This window comes from Vulpes lagopus, chromosome 4 (assembly GCF_018345385.1).
Source record: "Vulpes lagopus strain Blue_001 chromosome 4, ASM1834538v1, whole genome shotgun sequence".
In the NCBI taxonomy this organism is placed as follows: domain Eukaryota; kingdom Metazoa; phylum Chordata; class Mammalia; order Carnivora; family Canidae; genus Vulpes; species Vulpes lagopus.
Genome location: NC_054827.1, coordinates 134,509,122 through 134,530,258, shown reverse-complemented (window position 1 = coordinate 134,530,258; position 21,137 = coordinate 134,509,122). Strand labels below are relative to the sequence as shown.

At 42.6% G+C, this 21,137-nt stretch overlaps 1 protein-coding gene across 5 annotated transcripts in view; it reads left to right on the top strand.

Annotated features, from left to right (window-relative positions):
* Positions 1-21,137, top strand: part of TBC1D1 (TBC1 domain family member 1) — a 239,014-nt gene that overhangs the window by 133,289 nt on the left and 84,588 nt on the right. For 3 of the 5 annotated variants that reach the window (XM_041753548.1, XM_041753547.1, XM_041753551.1), the window contains 7 exons: positions 3,190-3,300; positions 10,683-10,811; positions 12,206-12,292; positions 15,895-16,175; positions 18,101-18,262; positions 19,085-19,204; positions 20,358-20,497. In XM_041753548.1, coding sequence (XP_041609482.1) covers positions 3,190-3,300; positions 10,683-10,811; positions 12,206-12,292; positions 15,895-16,175; positions 18,101-18,262; positions 19,085-19,204; positions 20,358-20,497 — 1,030 coding nt within the window. The remainder of the gene's footprint in view (positions 1-3,189; positions 3,301-10,682; positions 10,812-12,205; positions 12,293-15,894; positions 16,176-18,100; positions 18,263-19,084; positions 19,205-20,357; positions 20,498-21,137) is intronic. The other 2 variants (XM_041753549.1, XM_041753550.1) reach the window with 2 other exon arrangements.

Here is a 21,137-nt window from a genome sequence, read left to right as displayed (position 1 = left end):
TTCAGTGAATTTTTAAAGATGAATACACCTGAGCAGCCAACCAGCCAGCAAGCATGAAGATTAAGAGGTAGTCCATTTCTAGCTCCTCAAAATCACCCCCCAAACCCGGCTCTGTATTGACCCAAGGGACCCCCACCCCTGCCTCCTGACTCTGACATTGCAGATTGATTTTTTTAAATTTTTTTTATTTTTAAAGATTTATTTATTTATTCATGATAGACAGAGAGAGAGGCAGAAACACAGGCAGAGGGAGAAGCAGGCTCCATGCAGGGAGCCTGACGTGGGACTTGGTCCTGGGACTCCAGGATCGCGCCCTGGGCCAAAGGCAGGCGCCAAACCGCTGAGCCACCCAGGGATCCCCTGCAGATTGATTTTTTACAAGAAAGTTAATTTTTGATGGAGAGTGATGCTATCCAACTTGATTACCCATTATTTTTCTCAGACTTGTCTCTCTGACTAATGAATGTTTATAAAATTAAATCACCTGTAGAAAGGAATGATTTGCCACTGTGGGAGGGTAGTGAAGCCATATGAGAGGTATTTAGGGGCAGACACCTTGCTTATCATTTTAACTCAGTAGAAGAGTAGCCCTAATCATGTTTCAGTATTTTAAGGAAGGATTTATGTTTTGACCTTGCAGGACATCATGGATGTGGATTTCTAAGCTTAGTGACTTTCCTCTATGATGTTTGATGAGCTCAGTGATGCAGCTTTGGGTCCTTGGCTTCAGTTTCATGGGCATTGACTGTGATAGTACATGGTGCTTGGTTGTCTCATTTTCTGTCCATCTGAACAGATTCCCCATAAAACCTCTCAGACCCCACCCTTACCCTGAGGCCAGTTTTCCCTATTATTAACATCTTGTCTTAGTGTGGTACATTTGTTCCTGTTGATTAGCTCATATTGATACATTATTATCAATTAAAGTCCATAGTTGACTTTAGGGTTAACTTTCAGTGTTGTACATTCTTTGGGTTCTAACAAATGTATAATGGCATGTATCCACCATTATGGGATTATACAGAATTGTTTTTCACTATCCTAAAAGTCCTCTATGCACCATCAGTTCATTCCTCCTGTCCCCCCCAAACCCCAGGCCTCCACTGATCTTTTGCTGTCTCCCTAGTTTTGCCTTTTCCAGAATGTTGTATGGTTGTAATCATACGGTGTGCAGTGCAGTGGATTGGCTTCCCCTTAACAACATGCCTTTAAAATTCCTCCATGTCTTTTCAGGCTCGAGAGTTCTTTTTATTTTAGTGCTGAATAATATTCCGTTTTATAGAGGTGTCACAGTTTGTTTATTCACTCACTGTTGAAGGACATCTGGGTTGCTCCTAAGTTTTGTCAGTTACAAATAAAGCTGCTATAAACATTTCTATGTTGGTTTTAGTATGGACATAAATTTTCAACTCATCAAGCAGTGTGATTTGCTGGATTGTTCAGTAAGAGCATTGTCGGTTTTGTAAGAAGCCATCACACTGGCTCCCAAAGTGGCTCTTGGTCACTTCGCAATCCCACCACAATGAATGAGAGTTCCTCTTGCCTCCTGGGCTTGTAGAGTCACAGTATTTCCATCATCATCTTGGGGGTACTCGGTATAAATTTGGGATTGTGGCACTTGACTCTCCCTTTCCTTTCTTGAAGATCTCATGGGAACTTTCTTTGGAAAAATGCACTTGTTGGGGCACCCGGGTGGCTCAGTGGTTGAATGTCTGCTTTTGGCTCAGGTCATGATCCCAGGGTCCTGGGATCAAATTTCACATCAGGTTCCCTGCATGAAGCCTGCTTCTCCCTCTGCCTGTCTCTGCCTCTCTTTCTCTGTGTCTCTCATGCATAAATAAATAAAATCTTAAAAAAAATCCTTAAAAAAAAGAAAAATACACTTGTTGCATAAAACATGTAAAACTTTATAACATCAAGGCTTGTGGCGTGGAATCAAGATTGAGAACATATGTTCTAAGATAGTCCTTAAATCTGGAATTTAAAGAACAGGAAGTTCTCTATGAAAACAACCTTTCTAATCATTTACTATCTTTTCCTTGAGTTACAGGAACAACTTATCATTTCAAATGATCTTTTTTTTTTTTAAAGAGAGGGAATACCAGAAGGTCTGGGTTAGTGTTAGACCTTTGCTTCTAAAACCTGTGACATGAAGGGGTAAGATCATTGTTTCTAGGGTGGTTCAAGGAGGCGGTTGCTAAGAGTGGCATTGATCCAGACTAGATGCTTGTATAGTCCATTTATTACACCCTAACTTTGTTTTGAAGGGCAGGCTAGAAGTCTGGAAGAGGGAGAGAGGGGGGAGGGCAAGAAAATGGATAATCTCACTATGAAAAACATATTTTCAAGGTTTATAGACACTCTGCAGAATAACATTTTTCTTCACATTCAAAGAAAACAATACATTAAGTTAGATGGTCTTCTAAAAATGAACACTGATGTTTCAGATCTGAAGAATTTGGGACCTTGGAGTTTATTTTGTGCATGATTTTTCTTTAAACAGATGAGGAAGTTAAGATTACATGACTCACCTTTGGTCACACTTCTAGGCAGCACCCAGAACCTGCATACCCTGATTTCTAGTCCCCTGTGTTTTGCCACTATACCCATCTGAAAAATAAAAGATGTAGGGAGAATTTCCTTAAAAGAGAAAGGGAAAAAAAAAAGTGAGTCTATGCCATGAAATCCTGCGTGCAAGTTTATGCCTTGCAGGGCTTGCAGAAAGCACTTCATGCTGAACAGCACATTGGATGTGTGGGACCATGACCCTGGACCAGTTTCTATTTTCCTTTCCAGTTCCCTAGCCATCAAAGTTTATAAACATGTAGTCATTATGGCTCTTGACCTCTGGATGTTTACCCAGATTTTATTCTTTTCTGTTTTTCAAGACTATTTGTTAAATATTTTGTCTGTGCTTCTATCTGATGTGAAATATTTATTTTAGGTATAAGGACATTAGAGGTCAGAAGCTAAATCTGGCTCCCTGGGTCCAGGGTCCCTTAGGAATGGTCTCCCTGTCTAGCTAAGATACTTAGTGCCCCCTAGTGAGGTGCTTGGGTAAGAACACCCGTTACAATGGGTGAATGGAAGCTGTTCGCATTTTCAAAAGCACTGGTTTAGCAATTTATATTGACAATTAAAAACAAATGTAATATATTCTTTTTCTTTCTTTCTTTTTTTTTTTTTAAGAAATCGAGACCAAGAAGTGAGCAGCGAGAGAATGAATTGATTATTTCTTTCCTGAGATGTTTATATGAAGAGAAACAAAAAGTTCACATCCATATTGGGGAGATAAAGCAGGTATGGCATTTCCCCCCCTTCTTTTAATTTTACTAGGATGCTGAGGAAAACAGACTCTTGAGGGTTTTCTCAAGTTCTGAAATCCTTTTTTTTTCTCCCTGTATTTTTATTTGTTGCACATATAGGGGAAATTTGGAAATATTTAGACTCTGCTTGGAGGAGGTGAGAGAAGTTGCAGGCTGCGTCATAATGGGGGTGGAGGAGGCACTTCAATAAGAGGGCTGCTGTAGAGCTTCAAGAATGAAGTTTAAGAGTAGATATTGTCACAAGCACCTGACCCGCAGGGAGCGAGTCTGTCCCCTCACTTTGTTCCTTGGTACATGGGAATGACATTGAACAGCTGCCTTCAGAATTATATGAAGTACCTGGAGATTCTTTGTAATATAAATATTCTGTGCGTGGAAGGGAGCACTACTGACAAATCCGGTACAGCGTTAGAGAGCCTGGCTTATGTGCTCTTCAGACACAGAACTGGCATTAATTCCATTTTGCATGGTGGAGGTCCAAAATCTGCTTGCCTTCCTCTCCTGTGCACAAGTACTGTTCAGCTGTCCTGTCTCGGGGTGCTGTGCCAAAGCTGGGGCTACCTGCACGTCTCTTCTTTGAAGATCTCCGGGTGTGTGATTCCGTACACAAGGTGTCACGGATCATTTTCTTATGTCCTTTAGACTCTGTGTAAGTCAATTTGTGATAACCAGTGTAGCTTCAAATGTGCATTTTGTTTTTAAGTTACTTGTAAGCCAGAAAATCTAGAGAAGAATCACTGAAAGATGTTCATAAAATCCTCAATTTTCCAAAAGTATATTGACTTATAAAAAATATATTTATTTTTTATTATTTGAGATAGGGAGCAAGAGAGTGAGCACAAGTAGGGGCGGGCAGAGGGAGATGGAGAAGCAGGCTCTCCACTGGGCAGGGAGTCCAATGCAGGGCTTGATCCCAGGACCCTGAGATCATGACCTGAGCTGAAGACAGACACTTAACTGACTGAGCCACCCAGGCACCCCAGGTTTTTATTTATTTATTTATTTTTGGAGAGGGAGAGAGAAGGAGAAGGTGGGGAAGGAGGGGAAAAAGAGAGAGAATATCTTAAGCAGGCTCCATGCCCAGCACGGAGCCCTACATGGGACTCCCTAAAACCAAGAGTTGGACGCTTAACTGACCAAGCCCCCAGGCACCCCCAGGGTGTTGCCTTTTTATGAAATGCTTAACTGATGCGTTCTATAGGGGCCTTAATGTTCAGTGGTGTGCCCTCGCCCTGTAAAACACCTTTGCTTTTCTGGCCACTTCAGCGTAATAAGGTTTTACTTGGGTGAACACATGGCAGCTCTCCCCAGATTTCTACCCTCCGGTTGGCCCTGGCAATCAGGAACCTTTCCTGAGCACACAGAGCCCATGTATAGTGTCTGACATTTTTAATCTTCGTGGCCAACCATAGCATCTCTTAGCAGGGAGATTTTTTGCTAGTCCTCACTGCCCCTCCCACACTAACACGGGTGCCCTGTCTGTTCCCATTCCTCCCTCCGCAAGATTGCATAGGAGTTCTGTGCTCCTCCGATTGACTTGGGTGGGCCACCCAGCCTACGCTTACAGTTAGTTCTCTGCTGCTTTTCAGCCTATTTCTTTTCTTGTTTCCATTCCATTTTTTCTTCTTTTGTGCCATTAATAGTGTTTCCCTGTTGGTAATTTTTTTTTCTCTGTCCCAACAGGAAATTGATAATTTTGAAATAATTTATAACTGCTCGAGGGGAATGAAACATTTATGGTGGGTGGAAAGTTTTGACCCTAGTACAAACTGATATTTAGGGAACAGAGTAGTATCTTTGTAATTTGGATATAGTTTAGTCCAGTGGAGAAATAGATTTAATTTTTTTTCTTTTTCCATTTGAAAACATTAGAGAGTTTAATGTCACGGAGAACAAGCCTCACAAAGTAGAGCCATCAGCGCTTTCTCTTAGAGTTTTCTAAACATCCTGTTACCCAGTAGGCTCATATCTGGGACTATAAAGAAGTTGCTCTGGGGGATCCCTGGGTGGCACAGCAGTTTGGCGGCTGCCTTTGGCCCAGCACGCGATGCTGGAGACCCGGGATCAAATCCCACATCGGGCTCCCAGTGCATGGAGCCTGCTTCTTTCTCTGCCTGTGTCTCTGCCTCTCTCTCTCTCTCTCTCTGTGACTATCATAAATAAATAAAAATTAAAAAAATATCCATATTTATAAAAAAAAAGAAGTTGCTGTGATCCCCAGTTGCGGTTGGGTCTCCCCCAGGATGGACATCCTCTCAGGCTCTGAGGATCGGGCTTTCAGAGCAGCAGTGGCTTTTCGATGGATCTGATGAAGCTTTGAGATTCACCAGGAGATTCCTGCTCTCATTTTCTGCTACTAAATAGTGTAACTACATGGATTTCATTACATTCTAATTGCACCTAAAAATTCATGTAGCCTTTGGAAATGTGTTATGACCCGACCGAGAGAGGCGTAGAGCCATGGCTTTAACAGTGAAATTCTCTGGCCACCAGCCTTAAAAAGTAGACAGAAGACACTGAGCAGACTCAGGGCTGCAGTTCTCAGAGCTAGTGGTGATGCTGTATGTGCTTTTCTTTTTTTTTTTTTTTTTAATATTTTATTTATTTATTCATAGAGAGAGAGAGGCAGAGACACAGGGAGAGGGAGAAGCAGGCTCCATGCAGGGAGCCCGACATGGGACTCAATCCCGGGTCTCCAGGATCACACCCCAGGCTGCAGGCGGCACCAAACCGCTGCTCCACTGGGCTGCCCTGTATGTGCTTTTCAAAGACTAAAATGGTAGTGTTGGATAGTCGTCAGAGGAACCATTTTAATAAAATAGCAAACAAACCAAATGATGTTTTTGTTCTAATGGAAAAGGAAGAATGGCTTTGGGCAAAGAGCTGTAAAGTACTAAAGTTAGAAGGTGTCGCATTTTAGTCAGATGTATCGTTTCTACTTGTCTGGATAGAGCTGGTGCCAAAAATTAGTACTATTCAATCAGCTGCCCCTTTTTGAATGTTTGCCATGTACCAGACAGACTTTTAATTTTTTACTTGAATGATTCCATTTTTTCTACAACTTTTTAAAAAGATTTTATTTATTTATTCATGAGAGACACAGAAAGAGAGGCAGAGACACAGGTAGAGGGAGAAGCAGGCTCCATGCAGGGAGCCCCATGCGGACTAGATCCCAGGACCCCAGGATCATGCCCTGAGCAGAAGGCAGAGGCTCAATTACTGAGCCACTCAGGTGCTCCTCTACAACTTTTATGAGGCAGGTGGTGTAATTCTGTTGTTAGAGACGAGGACATGGGGAACAGAGGTCAAGCAGCACGTTAGGGAATGGCAGAGCCAATGTGTCTCAGGTCCAAGGGCACTGTCTTAATCATTATGCCTTTTAGGAGCATAACTAAATAAATAAATAGATAAATAAATTTATTTAGATTTTATTTATTTTTTCATTAGAGAGACAGAGAGAGAGGCAGAGATACAGGCAGAGGGAGAAGCAGGCTCCATGCAGGGAGCCCGACGTGGGACTCGATCCCGGGTCTCCAGGATCATGCCCTGGGCTGAAGGCAGGCACTAAACCGCTGAGCCACCCAGGCTGCTCCAAAATTTAATGTTCTATAACTACTCTATAGCCAACTCTTGTTTCACCTTCTTTTTGATGACTTTTAAAGTAAATGTCTGATACCAGCACTCTTTACTGTGCATGTAATTAGCTGTAGTTCAATATTTGTTCACAATTTCTTTTTGAGATTTACATCCTGTAAGTTGCACAGATCTGAGTGCACTACATCTTGAGTTTTGAGGACTCCTACATTCAGGCAGCCCACGCTCCCATCAAGGGAGAGAGCTTCCTCCTTCACACCAGAATGTACCCCAGTACATCTTTGCTAGTCCTCACTGCCCCTCCCCAAGGCAACCACAGTTTTGATTATTTATACCATGCATTAATTTTGCCTGTTCTAGAACTTCTGCAGACAGATTCACACAACATGTAGTCTCTTAGTTCTTGTTCCTTCATTAGCCTGATGGTTCTGCTCCTCGTATGTGGCATTGCATGGATCACTAGTTTGTTCCCTTTTATTCTCGTGTGCCAGGACCATAGTTTTTCTTTATCCTCCTTCTGATGGACACCTCTGTAGCTTGTGGGTGCTAGTTGTTCTGAATAGGACTGCTAGTGGGTATGCCGTGGCACCAAGGGATGGTGGTTCTGACCTGGATACTTCAGGGTAGCCACATAATTTCAAACTTGGCTCCAGATTTCCATGTGTAGAGTTCACCTGTCCGTCATGGGATGGGCAATGTGATGACTGGTGAGATTTGCTCAAGGGCCCCAAATTGGACACTTATCCAAGAACCAGCATCATCTTCAAAGGAGAAACCTCTAGATGCTTATTTTAAGTAAGGAATGTATTTTCTAAACATGAATTATTTTCAAATTGTATTAGAATTGTGGTGATAGACCTGGGAAAGTGTCTTGTTAGGTGGTAGAAGAAGGGGGAGGAAATACTGAGCTAAGTGTACAGACATTCTTAGGCCTGGTTTAAAAAAAAAAGGAAAAGTGCAGTTGTATATACTTTCTACTGTGTACTTGGTCTTCTAGCCAGTGTTTTCTTTATATATCAAAACAATCCATTCAAAATGCTGCTTCTTGATGGAAACTTTAGTAGAGTTTGGAAGCAGGCCCACAGCTTTTTAACTTTGGGAGAGAACTGGTGGCAAGTCAAGGGCAGACCCCCAAGGACCTATGTGGATCCTTCCCTTTGCTGTGGAGTCTTTTGCAAGTCTGGATAGGCCCTGATATTTGGTAAATGATTACACAGGACCAATTGCAATGAGTGAGGCTCCTGCCCATGGTGCATGGTGTGTAGTAGGCACTGAGTCAATATCCATTGGGTGAGTCTTGCTTCAGGTATGTGTTTCCCATGGGCCTGCCTAGTGATCATTGCTCATTCATTCATTCTTCAACAAGTGAGTGTGAAGTATGCAGAATATGCTCAGTATACTCTGTGAAAACACAGAGATAAATGACAGTCTCCCTTAAAGGAATATCTAAGCTGGTCATCATTCTCTTAATGCATATTCTAATTCTCACGGAAGTAAAACTCTGATGACTGCATGAAGCCAAAGGTAGCTCTTATCAGAACCATTTCTCTCTCTTTCATGCCTTGCAAAATGTATGACATTCATTTATGAATTAGGATTTCATCAATTTCAAAGAAGACATAGTATCTTTGACCAGCAAATAACTAAATAAAATTTAAAAGCATAATCAGATAGGAATTAGGAGAAGACAAATTAAGAGACCATCTATACCCATCAAATTGGCAGAAATTGAAAAATCCGACCATACCAAATAAAGGTGAACTCCTATTTACTGATACTGGGACTATGAGTTAGTACCATTTAGAGGAGGAAAATTTGACAGTATCTGGTACATATGAAGACACATAGATCTTGTGACTAAGCAAGGATAGTTCTGGTTATTTACCTTGCAGAAACCTTCACACGTGTGATAAGGAGCTATGTTCTGGAGAGATTAGTGTAGTCTCCTTTGTAAAAGCAAAAAGGAATCGATGTTTAACCACAGGAATGTGTACAAAATATGTTGTCCTACAGTGAGCTACTACACTCTAACTACGCTGTAATTAAAGCGAGTGAATCAAAGAACATTTGTCAGCATAGATAAGTCTCAAAAACAACATTGGAAGGCAAAAGGTATTTATGGGAGAGTATGTATAGGATGATACATTCATTTGAAGCCTCATCTACATGTAAACCACCATATATGGTTTACGGATACATACGTAAATGTAAAGGTACAAAATACCAGTTGACGAATACCAAATTCAGGAGTGGGTTATTTGTGCAGCTGGGAAATGGAGAGTGGTTCTAGTAGGCATCAAAGATGTCTGTAAAGTTTTCCATTAGACATAGGAAACAGAGTAGCTAAGAATCATGATCACTCATGTTATACTGAGTGTCAGGTATATTCTGAGTGCTTTAATGTGTATTAATTCATCTGAAGCTCAGAAGTGCTCTGTGTTCTCAGCCTGCAGGTGGAGGAACTGAAAGGCCCATAATGACCTCTCCAAGGCCACAGAGCTAGGGTGCCGCAGAGAAACGCCTCACCTAGGCATGGGCTCCAGAGCCCACGCTTCTCACTGCTCTCAACATGTTCGTGTTCACTTGGCCAAAGCTGGGGGGGTTGGGGAGTGGGGATGGTGCAGATGCATGTGTCAAATTGGTCCGTACACTTTTCTGTATACTTGAAATGTGTAACAAAGAATAGTCTGAATTTAGAGTATTGGTGGATGTGCTTGTTTGTGCTTTTCTTAAAAAACAAAACAAAACAAAACAAAAAACAAAACTTTGTCTAGCAGGAAGCAATCAGGCAAGAATCCATAGAAGTAAGAAGCAGTTTACTCCAGAGGTCTTTTTTAGTTTTTTTTTTTTTTATAAACATACCTCTTTGTTAACGAATAACAGTAAACCTCATTTCGTGGTTGGCATCCAAATGCCATTGTGTTGGCAGCTTCCTGTTGGGGTTAGTGAGGGGGACAAGCGTGGGTGCAGAGGGAAGGGGTGGTGGAAGCAGTAGGAGGGAGAGAGGAAGACATGGAGACAACAGAGCTCCATAGAAAGCAAAGAAGGTATTAATTTAGGGTTATGGAGTGGATTCTTCAGTTGATTATTTGTTTCAGCCTCAGAAACTCCCCCAAAGGTAAGTTATTCTTTACTTTGAAGAGCTAATACTGGCCACCTTGATATGAGAAGCTCTGCTCAGTGCTTTGCATGATTTACCTGTTTCAATCTCAGCACAGGGTTATGATTAGATCTTGAGGTGGGTCTGAGTTGACAGAGGAAGTAACTTGTTTAGGGCCAGTTAGTGACTGACACCTCTCTGATCCGAGCACAGAGCCCAAGCTCTCCAGCTCTGTTAACTGAATGGTTTCCAAGCACATTTCCTTGTTTCATTTGGAGCGATTGGAGCAACTCTTTGAGGCAGACTTTCCTTGACTTGTAGCCATGCCATCGAGGAGCAGATGAAGTGTGGTCACAGGATCAGAATAATGGCCTGGAGTCAAAAAGATGCATCATTTATCATTCCTTTAAGAAGGAAGGAAGAGGGCAGCCCCAGTGGCTTAGCAGCTTAGCGCCGCCTTCAGCCCAGGGCATGATCCTGGAGACCCGGGTTCAAGTCCCACATTGGGCTCCCTGCATGGAGCCTGCTTCTCCCTCTGCCTGTGTCTCTGTCTCTGTTTCTCTCTCTCTCTCTCTCTAATGAATAAGTAAAATCTTTAAAAAGAAAAAGAAGGAAGGAAGATGTAAATGACTTACCTAACTTTGCATTGTTTCACTTTTTAGACCTCACAGATTGCAGCAGAGAATATTGGAAGTGAGTTGCCACCTAGTGCCACTCGATTTAGGCTGGATATGCTGAAAAACAAAGCAAAGAGATCTTTAACAGAGTCTTTAGAAAGCATCTTATCCCGGGTAAGTAGCATGATTTCTCCTAATCTAAGTTAAAGTACTTTTTAAGAGGACATATGATTTAATTCCATGCCCTTATTAAAAAAAGTTTAAGTACCCTCTATGTTCAACGTGGGGCTCAAACTCATGAACCTGAGATGAGTTGCATGCTCTTCCAACTGAGCCAACCAGACACCCTCATTTCTTTGCTTTTGTGCCATCAGTGTGTGTTATAAAGTATAGAAGGGTAAAAACCTTTTTAATGTCCTCTCAGTCTTAAAGCAATGTTACCTACGTTTCAGTTTTTAACTTGAGTTAGGTTAAAAGAAATTTTCTTATATAGCATGGTATTTTTTGTTTCCCAAAAGGATGTTATTCATTGGCCAGTCTCTGTGAAGAGAACAGATTAGACGTAGTAAAGTATGGGCCACATCCCCCTGAGTGCCACCAGGCACAGCTTAAAAAACCATTAACTGTCAGCCACTGCTGGTACGGGTTTGGAACTCTGTAGCGGGTCAGTGAACTGTGGCTCTCAGGTCAGATGCCACCTACCTCCTGTTTTTGTAAATAAAGTTTTGGAAACAGAGCCATATGCATTCATTTATCTATATTCTTAGTTCTTTTGTGCAGAGTTGAGTACTTGCCACAGACACCATATGGCCCACAAAGCCTAAGAGATTTAGTATCTGGCCCTTTACAGACAGGTTTGCAGACTGCAGCTCTATATAGGAAGAGCGAAGTAAACATATACCCCAATCTGGGAGTTCCTTAAGAAATTACGTGCTGTGTGCTCCCCACCCCAGCGGATATAGATAATCTGTGGTGGCACTCCTGAGAAATCAGAGCTTGGTTTTCTTTCAAGGTGTCACACCTTTCTGGAGCTTGTAGGGTTTTTTGTTTTTGTTTTCGATTTCATGAAACACTCCATCTGAACCAATAATGTTGTTCTAGTTAAATTTTATTTTGTTTGACGTTTTTTCTCAGAATTTTGCAACATCCTTAAAATTAAAAACAATCCATTTGCAAAGCCAGGTGGCCACCTTTGAGAGCTCCCGAACAGATAGAATGTTGTCTGGGTGTCCTACAGCTGGTGTGTTGTGACAGCTTGGGACTCAGGGGAGAGAGGTGCTGAGTGTGTTTGCTTTAGTGCTTGCTTTTCTTCACAGATTGCCTCTTCTTCCTGCCCGCCATCCCTGCCAAATGACTAATCCACAAGGTGTTCGGGAACATTTAGGTTGCTGTGCTATTAAAACAAAAAACAAAACCAAAATGTTGATTATCTTAATGCACATATGCGCTCAGCAGCTTTTCTCAGTAGATGCATTTTTCCTGAGATTGTTTAAATAGACCAAGCTGCCTCTACCTGATGCCTTTGCATAAGCCTAAGGGATCATAACTAGACTGCTTCTCTTTTGTAGGGTAATAAAGCCAGAGGCCTCCAGGAACATTCTGCCAGCCTGGATCTGGACAGCTCCATGTCTAGCACTTTAAGTAATATGAGCAAAGTAAGCACATTTCCCTTTCTGTGACTCCCTGAAGAAATCAGCAAATGGGTCATGCTCATCTGCTGCCTACAGAGCCTACAGAAGGATTACAGGAAGCCCTGTATCTTACATCATGAAAAGTTTGGTGCTTGCAGACTTCTTGGTGCAGGGGGAGGGCTGGTCTTGCAATTCTGTAACTTAAGAGTTTCACATAACAAAGCAGGTGGCCATTTGGTAAGTAAAGAAGCAAGATCACAATTTTAGACCACTAAGAGGTACTTTATCACAAAGCAATCAATGGACTTCTTGCCCAATATTAAAAATAATTGAAAAAAAAAAGAAATTGGGAAAACCTCAAAAGTGAGTTTGTGAATTCCATGAAGTTTGCAACTTGAATTTCTTTTCTTTTCTTTTTTTTTTTTAAGATTTTATTTATTCATGAGAGACACAGAGAGAGAGGCAGAGACACAGGCAGAGGGAGAAGCAGGCTCCATGCAGGGAGCCTGATATGGGACTGGATCTCGGGACTCCAGGATCACGCCCTGGGCTGAAGGCAGGCGCTAAACCTCTGAGCCACCCAGGGATCCCGCAATTTGAATCTCTGAATGTACTTTTACATTTTGGCTGCCTCTGGGATTATAATTAAATATTACTGTTTTTATAAATAGATAATCAAGCTTCACCCTTTGGGTCTGTCAGCAAGCACAGCTTTGTGATCATGAACAAGCCAACGGTTCTCTTAGGTACCAAACCTGCGTCTGTGTCCTTGTTTAAATTTCTTGCTTTCTAGGACACTTAAGCATCTTCAGTTTTTTTTAACCACCAAAAAATGAATCTGGGGTTTGCACTAGGGAGGACAGCTTTCCTTCTGTTACCAAAGCTCCTCCAGATGCAAGAGAGAGGGAAGGGATGTGGAGGCCAGCTCCTGACCATAGAACTCAAGTTCTGAGTTTCCTCCTGAGGATGTGGCTTTCAAAGTTTTTAGCCCATAGTCAACAGCAAGACACTCATTTAACATTGCAGAATGATTCATAAACACACATACATACACACTTTGCATCCAGAATTAAAATCTCACAATATTTACTGCAAAGAACCTGGGGTACATATTGTTTTCTTTGGTTCTTTTTGATTTTAAAAATGTCCATGGCAGACCATTGAAATTGATACTACCACCTGCAATCTACTGCTTGCGAAACACTGCTTTAGAAGTGTGCCTACCACGTTCTCAGTTGCACCTTTAGTGGGTTTCTGGCAAAAATACAGATTCTGGTTCAGTAGGCCTGGGGTGGAGCCTGAAATGCCACATATCTGACAAGCTCCAAGGTCGTGTCGATGCTGCAAATTTGTGGACTCCCTCTGGGGAGCGAGGCTCTAAACACCAGTCTTCTAAATATGATTTTCTGAGTTAAAATCTAGTGGGATGGAGCATCATCTGACCTACATCCATTACATGCTGGCTTCTACCCCACAGTTTAGTTTTAAGTTTGGAAATCGTATGGTTAATCTGCGATACACAGATGAGTGGAACTAAGCCCCTGCCCTTAGGAACTTACCTGGGAGGTGACAGATGCTCAGCATCAGAGTGTAGAAGGAGCCCTGAGAGTTTAGAATAAGAGAAGGTGGTAACTTAGCTGCCCCAGGAGCAAGGGGAAGGGCAGTTATTTTCGATCAGTGGAACCAGAGAAAGTATGGGAGTGGGGGCAGTGATGCTTTTGAATTAGATTTTATTTTATTTTTAAAATTTATTTACTTTTAAAGATTTTATTTTTCATGAGAGACACAGAGAGAAACAGAGAGAAACAGAGAGGCAGAGACACAGGCAGAGGGAGAAGCAGGCTCCATGCAGGGAGTCTGATGTGGGACTCGATCCCAGGTCCCCAGGACCACACCCTGGTCTGAAGGCGGCGCTAAGCTGCCAAGCCACCGGGGCTGCCCTTGAAATAGATTTTAAAGGATAAGCATTAACACCTGTGGAAATGGATGGGGAAGAGATTTTCCAGATCATTACAAGTAAAGATACTATGAAGAAGTTCATGTGACTCAAGTGACTTTTCTAGGAAGTCTTATTGTTTTGAATTCTTCAAAGTACAGATCTAGGAATATGCATGTAGCTTAAATGTCTAGGGTAATCCTAAGAGAAATGCAACTTTCAGAAGCTACCTGTTTGTATTGTGTATGGGAGTATCTGTATGTGTACTTCTTTACATCTTTTTTATTCTGAGATTGAGAAACTGTTGCAAAAATAAGCTAGTTTATGTAATTGGATCTCTGCCAATACATTGATCATCTAATTGTTGAGAAACATCCAAGTGGCCCTTTTAGCTAACTGATCCTTAGTTTCAAAGGATCAGTAATTTCATGTAATTTGGAGAGAAGTTAGTAAGAGTTGGGATAAACAGGTTTGCATAGCGGAAATTGTTTGCTGTGGTATATTGTCTTAGACAAAATTCTAAATCCTTAAAAGGATCATTAGAACTACAGAGTTTTGAAGAATGAAATATTCCATCTGTGTTTAAAGGTAATTAATATTTTATAGCATGTTGGGAATTAAATTTTTCCGGTCTAATTCCTACACAATTAAATGTATATAATCTCTCTCCCCTCGATAAATACGTTTCTAAAAATTAAAATCCTTAATACCTATCATCTGAAAGGCATTCAACTGTGTATCAGGTGAACACAATTTAGATACTTCAGTCCATCATTAGATACATTCATTTCGTTTTACTCTTTCCATGTTGATTAATTTACCCCTTTTAGCACTTTCTTCAGGGGCTAGCTGATTTGTGCCCCCCCCCCTTATTTTATATTTTTTGATTGGAAAAGAATATATTGGCCACCAGCTACATCCTGGGCACAGTGCTAAACATAGGATTGCTTACTTTGAAAAAGTATGCATCCCGAAAAACCTGTAGTATTAAAGTATTGCCATGATTCTCAACAAATGTTGGCGTTACCCACTCAGTAGATTCCTTGAGTACCTGATGCAATAACTTATACTTGTATAACATTTTTACAGTGCACTTTCACTCGTATTCCCTTGCCTAATTCCTGAGACCTAATGAAATAAGTTTTCACTCTACCCTTTTATAGTTGAGAAAATTGGGGGTACAGAGAGAAGTTAAGTGATTTGCTCTGAGCCGTGGCAGTGAGTGCCTAAAGAGAGATTCGTCATATTCTAAGAATATTAGTTTTTAACCTCGGGATCACCAAGTTAAATTTTAACATTAGAACAACATCAGAGAGTCTTAAGCATGTGGGCAGAACAGGTATGAACGCACTCAGCAAGATAAAGAACTTCTTGATCTGTGCAGACAAGTTCAACGAGACCCTGTGTGCTACTTAAAAGCACAGTAGAGTCTTTTACAGAGAGAAGGGGTTATTTGCAGCTTCACTTACAACAGCTAAGTCCTTCCACTTGGACTTGGGCAGGTTTCCCCATTTGTGCAGCAGCCTAGCATTTGGTCTCTGATAAGCAGGCACTTAGTGGGCCTTCGTTTCCTTATATTTGTTGGTGGCCTCTAGATAGTGTTACAGTCAAGTGTGTTCACCTACCAGAGTGTTTTCCTGCCACTGAGATTCCCCGTGATATGCCTGACCTGCTGTCCCTCTGCCACCAGGAGCCATCTGTGTGTGAAAAAGAGGCCTTGCCCGCCTCTGAGAGCTCCTTCAGGCTCCTCGGCTCCTCAGATGACCTGTCCAGTGACTCGGAGAGCCATCCCGTCGAAGAGCCTGCCCCACTGTCGCCCCAGCAGAGCTTCCGAAGGCGCGCCAACACCCTGAGTCATCTCCCTGTGGAGTGCCAGGAGCCTCCGGAGCCGGCTCGGGGGTCTCCAGGTGTCTCCCAAAGGAAACTTATGAGGTATCACTCAGTGAGCACAGAGACGCCTCATGACCAAAAGTAAGATTTGTTTAAGAAATGTGATTTTGTTGTATAAATAGCTGGGGCATATCTGTTGTTAATCAGGCGTGTTTGTTGGGTGAGAGAGAAACATGAGTCAGGTTCTACTGGGGGCTTACAGAGCTGACACCTGCCTCCCGCACCTTCCTCCCGTGGGGACTCTGTAGATGTGAGGGACCCTTGTTACGTGCTCAAGTAGCAAGTGCAAGTGTCAGGAGGAAGCAGGTAAAACGGAGCAGAAATGACCCTCTGCGTGGGTAGTAATCACTGCTCAAGCAGCGTGAGAGGCAGGAGCTCTGAGGACAAGTAGCAGAAGGGGTGGGCAGGTGAGTCCTCATCTGGAAACCCGGATTCTTTAAGTGGTGGGGTGGAGATGCGGCCTTCAGTTCATGAACGCATCACATGATGCGTGTGAGAGGCAACGTGGGTGCCTCTGCTGGCTGCGCGGCCTTGGGTTCTGGTCCTTGCTCTGTCCTGAGCTGGTTGTGACCTGGGCACATCTGCTTAGCTTCTCTGTGTAGCAGAATCGAATGGGTGTTTTCTAAAATTTCCTTCAGTGTGAGAACTCTTAGTGTCTGCTAACCAGATTTACGAAGTTTAATAATTTGGCTCGGATGAGCCGTTGGAATTTTCTGGTTGTAGAGATGGGTAAGCGGCAGAGAGGCAGGTCTCCTGGTTCCTCCTGGTTCCTTCTGGGGTCCTTTGGCAATTCATTTGACCCTAAACGTCAGAGACTATAGACGGTCACAGAGTTATCTTTCAAAATAACTTTAAAAAATCTCTTAAGATCCCTCACTTCCTAAATCTGGATAAGGGCCGCACCTGTGTAGAGTTTTGCACGTACGAGCATCAGGGGGCTCATGCACGTGTAATGCCGAGTCTGTACGGAGGTGTTGGAAGTGTTTTGGGTGAAGAAATGAAACCATATGTAGCAGAGCCCCTCAGCTTCTTTTCTAGTCAGCCACTGAAAATCATTATGATGGTTTTCAAGAATTCAGCTGCATAACTCTGATCCCAAAGCAGGATGCATGCAGGAAGCTGGTATTTAATATGTGACATCTTAGACAGCAATAATTTGAGGGTTTATAGGGTTCTTGTCGTGTTTTTAAAACCCTGTATGCCCATTCCTTCTTTTTTTGCCTCTCCGCTGTGTCCCCGGCCCTCTGTTTCTGGAATTTTCAGTGATCGTGGACACATTCCTGTCTAGAGATTCCCAGTTCTCTGGCTAGGCCTTCAGTTTCATACGAGCAGAGGTGGTAGGAAAGGAGTATCCCTGACAGTACATTTCCCTTCTTGCCAGGAATGCAGCTTCCTAATGGGTCGTGCTGGACAGAGGGGAGGGGAGGCTGGAAGGAGCCGCCTCCCCGTCTCTCATACCCGTTTTGCTTCCTGCTCCTCGTTTATGCAAAAGAAATGAGACCTTGAATTCAAGGCAGGTTATTGCTCATTTTTCCCTCATTTATGCAAAAGAAATGAGACCTTGAATTCAAGGTAGGTTATTGTTCATTTTAAAGAGCAATGTATCTTAAAAACCATGGATTTTGTTACATTTTCCTTTGCTTTTGGTTTCAGTGAAAAACAAAAAGGAAATTGCTGTCAGTTTCTAAAAGGGGAAGAGAGGAACAAGTACTATGGGGTGCATACATGTATCAGAAATGGTCAAGAATGACTTTTCGCAGTACTTTTTTTTTTTTTTTTAAACTGAAAACTCCCTTTACCAGTGAGACAGTGGATACAGAAGAGAAGAGCAGTCCTCTGGCTCTGTGACAGCTGGTGTTCAAGCGGATACCAGCAGCCTAGCCCATTCTTGCCTGTGTCCTCCTTGACCCCCCTGGGATCCCCCCTCTGCGACCCCCTTCGGGTCCCCCCACGGGTCCCCTCCTCTTCCCGCTAATCGCCCTGCCTTCTCTCTAATTGCTATTTAGTGTGCATCATCCACCTGTGGGCGAGCCTAAAAGTTGCTCAGGTCAGTCTTCAGCTCCTGTTCCTCCACCTCGTCTTAACCCCTCCGCCTCCTCGCCAAATTTTTTTAAGTACCTAAAACATAGCTCAAGTGGAGAACAAAGTGGGAATGCTGTGCCGAAGAGGTGAGCACACTCACGCGGCAAGTTCAGTGTCGTTTGTCTTCATCTTGCACAGAGACGATATGCTGCATGGCGGGAGAGGACCCAGGGCCACCGCTTGTGTGTGTGTTTGTGTGTGTGTGTGTTTGTGTGCTTGTCTGATTTTGGTTTTACTGTTTTCAGTCTATCATCTGAACTGACTTGATTTACTATTGATTAATTTTACTGTCGATTAATTACTATCGTCAGGTCTTGATGTCAAGCCGCCTCTTATATACTTGCTTTCCCCTGTCTCTGTCCGGTGTGTGCACACACGTGTGTGCACAATCACATGTACACAGTTTTTTAACAAAAATTGTGTTTGTCCATTTACACTGTGCTATGGGCCAAATCAGAAATTTCCTCATGAATTCAGGAAAATTATTTTTTTCCATTTTGAAAGTGAAAGTCATTTTGGAAGATGGACTGATTTTCTTGTTATGTTTTTATTTTATTCTGGCAAGAATGCGTAATGTGAGATCTGCACTCTTAACACTTTTTTAAAGTGCACAGCACACGATTGTTAACTACAGGCACGATGTTGCACAGCAGATCACTAGAGCTTGGTATGTTGCATAACTGAATGGACTGAATGGTTTTTGAATTATTTCATTGATTCCATTCACTTAAAATAGAATTTTATTTACTGAATACAGAGGTTAGGTCTCATTTGTAAACTTTTAAATTTCTCACCTGGTTTAATTTTCTTAGCATGAGAACTTAAGTGTTTATTTTAAAGCTTATATTTTATACTTTTTATGTTTGTATTTCATTTATCCTAAACTCTCTTCTCAACCAAACTCTCAGCATCTCCTACCGTAATGCCCTGCGGAAAAAACTTCATTCTTCTTCCTCTGTGCCAAATTTTCTAAAATTTCTGGCTCCTGTAGATGAAAATAACACCTCTGACTTTATGAACACGAAAAGGTAGGGATTAATTTAGATATATCAAGTCTGGGTAGAAGTGTTAAATTATTGATACACAGGGATTTTTCAGCCAATTTTTTTTGACACTCAAAAAATAATTTTAGCTAAATCGATTGTATCTTCCTTTTTACACCTTCTTACTGAATGTTGCTTTAAAAACATCATCCTGTTCTCTAATTTTGCCTAGGAGTAGTTTATTAATGTGGTGTTTTCAGAAGATTCAAGGAAATCTTAACGTGTTCTCTAAGTGATAGCAGATATGGTGGTGGTAAATAAGTTGGGATGTCTGACCTGTGAGTTAAGGTGATCATTTAGTTGTGTGTATGTGGGTGTAAATCACAAGGCCTTCCCCAAGTTATCCTGTGAATAGGAAGATCACTGACCAGACTATATTTATGATATGTGTTGATAAATATACTTTGTTTTATAGTTTAAAAAATATAAATGTTAAAATTGTTGTCATCAGCAAGTGACTATGTAATTATTGCCTTGATGACTCTGCGTAATCTAAATTTTTTCGTTTTGGGGGCCGTCTGCGGAGATGCAGACCTATGCTGAGAAATTATTCCCACACATGGACTAGGGGAGATGGTGGCCCTGGTGCCATTGCCCCTTTTAGACAGTTTCTCTTTTTTTTTTTTAATTTTAATTTTAATTTTAATTTATTTATGATAGACACACACACAGAGAGAGAGAGAGAGAGAGAGGCAGAGACACAGGCAGAGGGAGAAGCAGGCTCCATGCCGGGAGCCCGACATGGGACTCGATCTGGGGACTCCAGGACTGCGCCCTAGGCCAAAGGCAGGCGTGAAACTGCTGAGCCACCCAGGGAATCCCCCAGTTTCTCTTTTCTGAAGTGGTGCCAAGGAAGGTCCAGTTGGAAGCTAGTGTGATGTGTGGAGCATATTTCTTAGTATCTTTTACAATGGAAATAAATTAAGGGCGTGTGATCTTGTGCTTCTCAAGAAAAGCATCCTGTAAGAAGGCAGGCCCCTGAGGAGTGCTGAGCCACTGTGGGCTTGATTCAGGTTTCATGATGATCTAATTGTGTTCTCTTATACAAACAAAATTGATAACGTAGCGTTTTGTGTAAAAACACAAAGTCAAGCGGTATCTCCCTGCCGCTCATAAATCCATCATTCTGTGCTTTCAGGGACTTTGACTCCAAAGCTGAGCACCTTGGCGATGCCAATGGGACCCCCGTGAAGACACGGAGACATTCATGGAGGCAGCAGATATTCCTCCGTGTGGCAACCCCGCAGAAAGCGTGCGAGTCTCCCAGCAGATATGAAGGTACCGTACACCCTGGAAGTGAGACTCCTAGATTCCGGCAGGAGTAACAGCTGTGCAGTTTGGTGAAGGGCACGATGAAACCAGATTTCAGGTCAAAATCATCCCCTGATTTCAAAGCTCCCTTGGTAGGAAGCTCCAGTGACCATGCCTGTCACTGTTTCCAGAGGATCCTCAAATTCCAGGGACATGTGTCAGAGAACTCAGCAGCTTGCAGCACCTCGCGTGAAAAATAGTGCCTTTGCCGAGTCTTTGTGGACCCCTGTCCCTGTGCATGTGGGATTGTGGAGTGGCTCGGCCGATGCCCCCACTGGCTCCCTCCCTTCCACTGTGTTCCCAAGCGTGTCTTCATCACCCCTGCAATCTGAGCATAGGTTTACACACTACCGTGGCGCAGCATGGTGGCGGGGGTGCTCCTTGGTCCCCGCGCTCTGCTCTCGTTCCGCTCAATGTCCCCTCCCTCATCGGTTGCCTTCCCTCAGTGTGGTGTCGCAGGAAGACCACCCTGTGCCCTCTCATCCTGCTTGTGTCTCCCAGAAGTCTGTGTCCCGGCCTTCCTATGTTGAGTCACAATGTAACTAATGAGTTTACATGTAGTTCTAAGCTTAAGATTTTTCTCTGCCCGGTGATACCCTAAATTTTT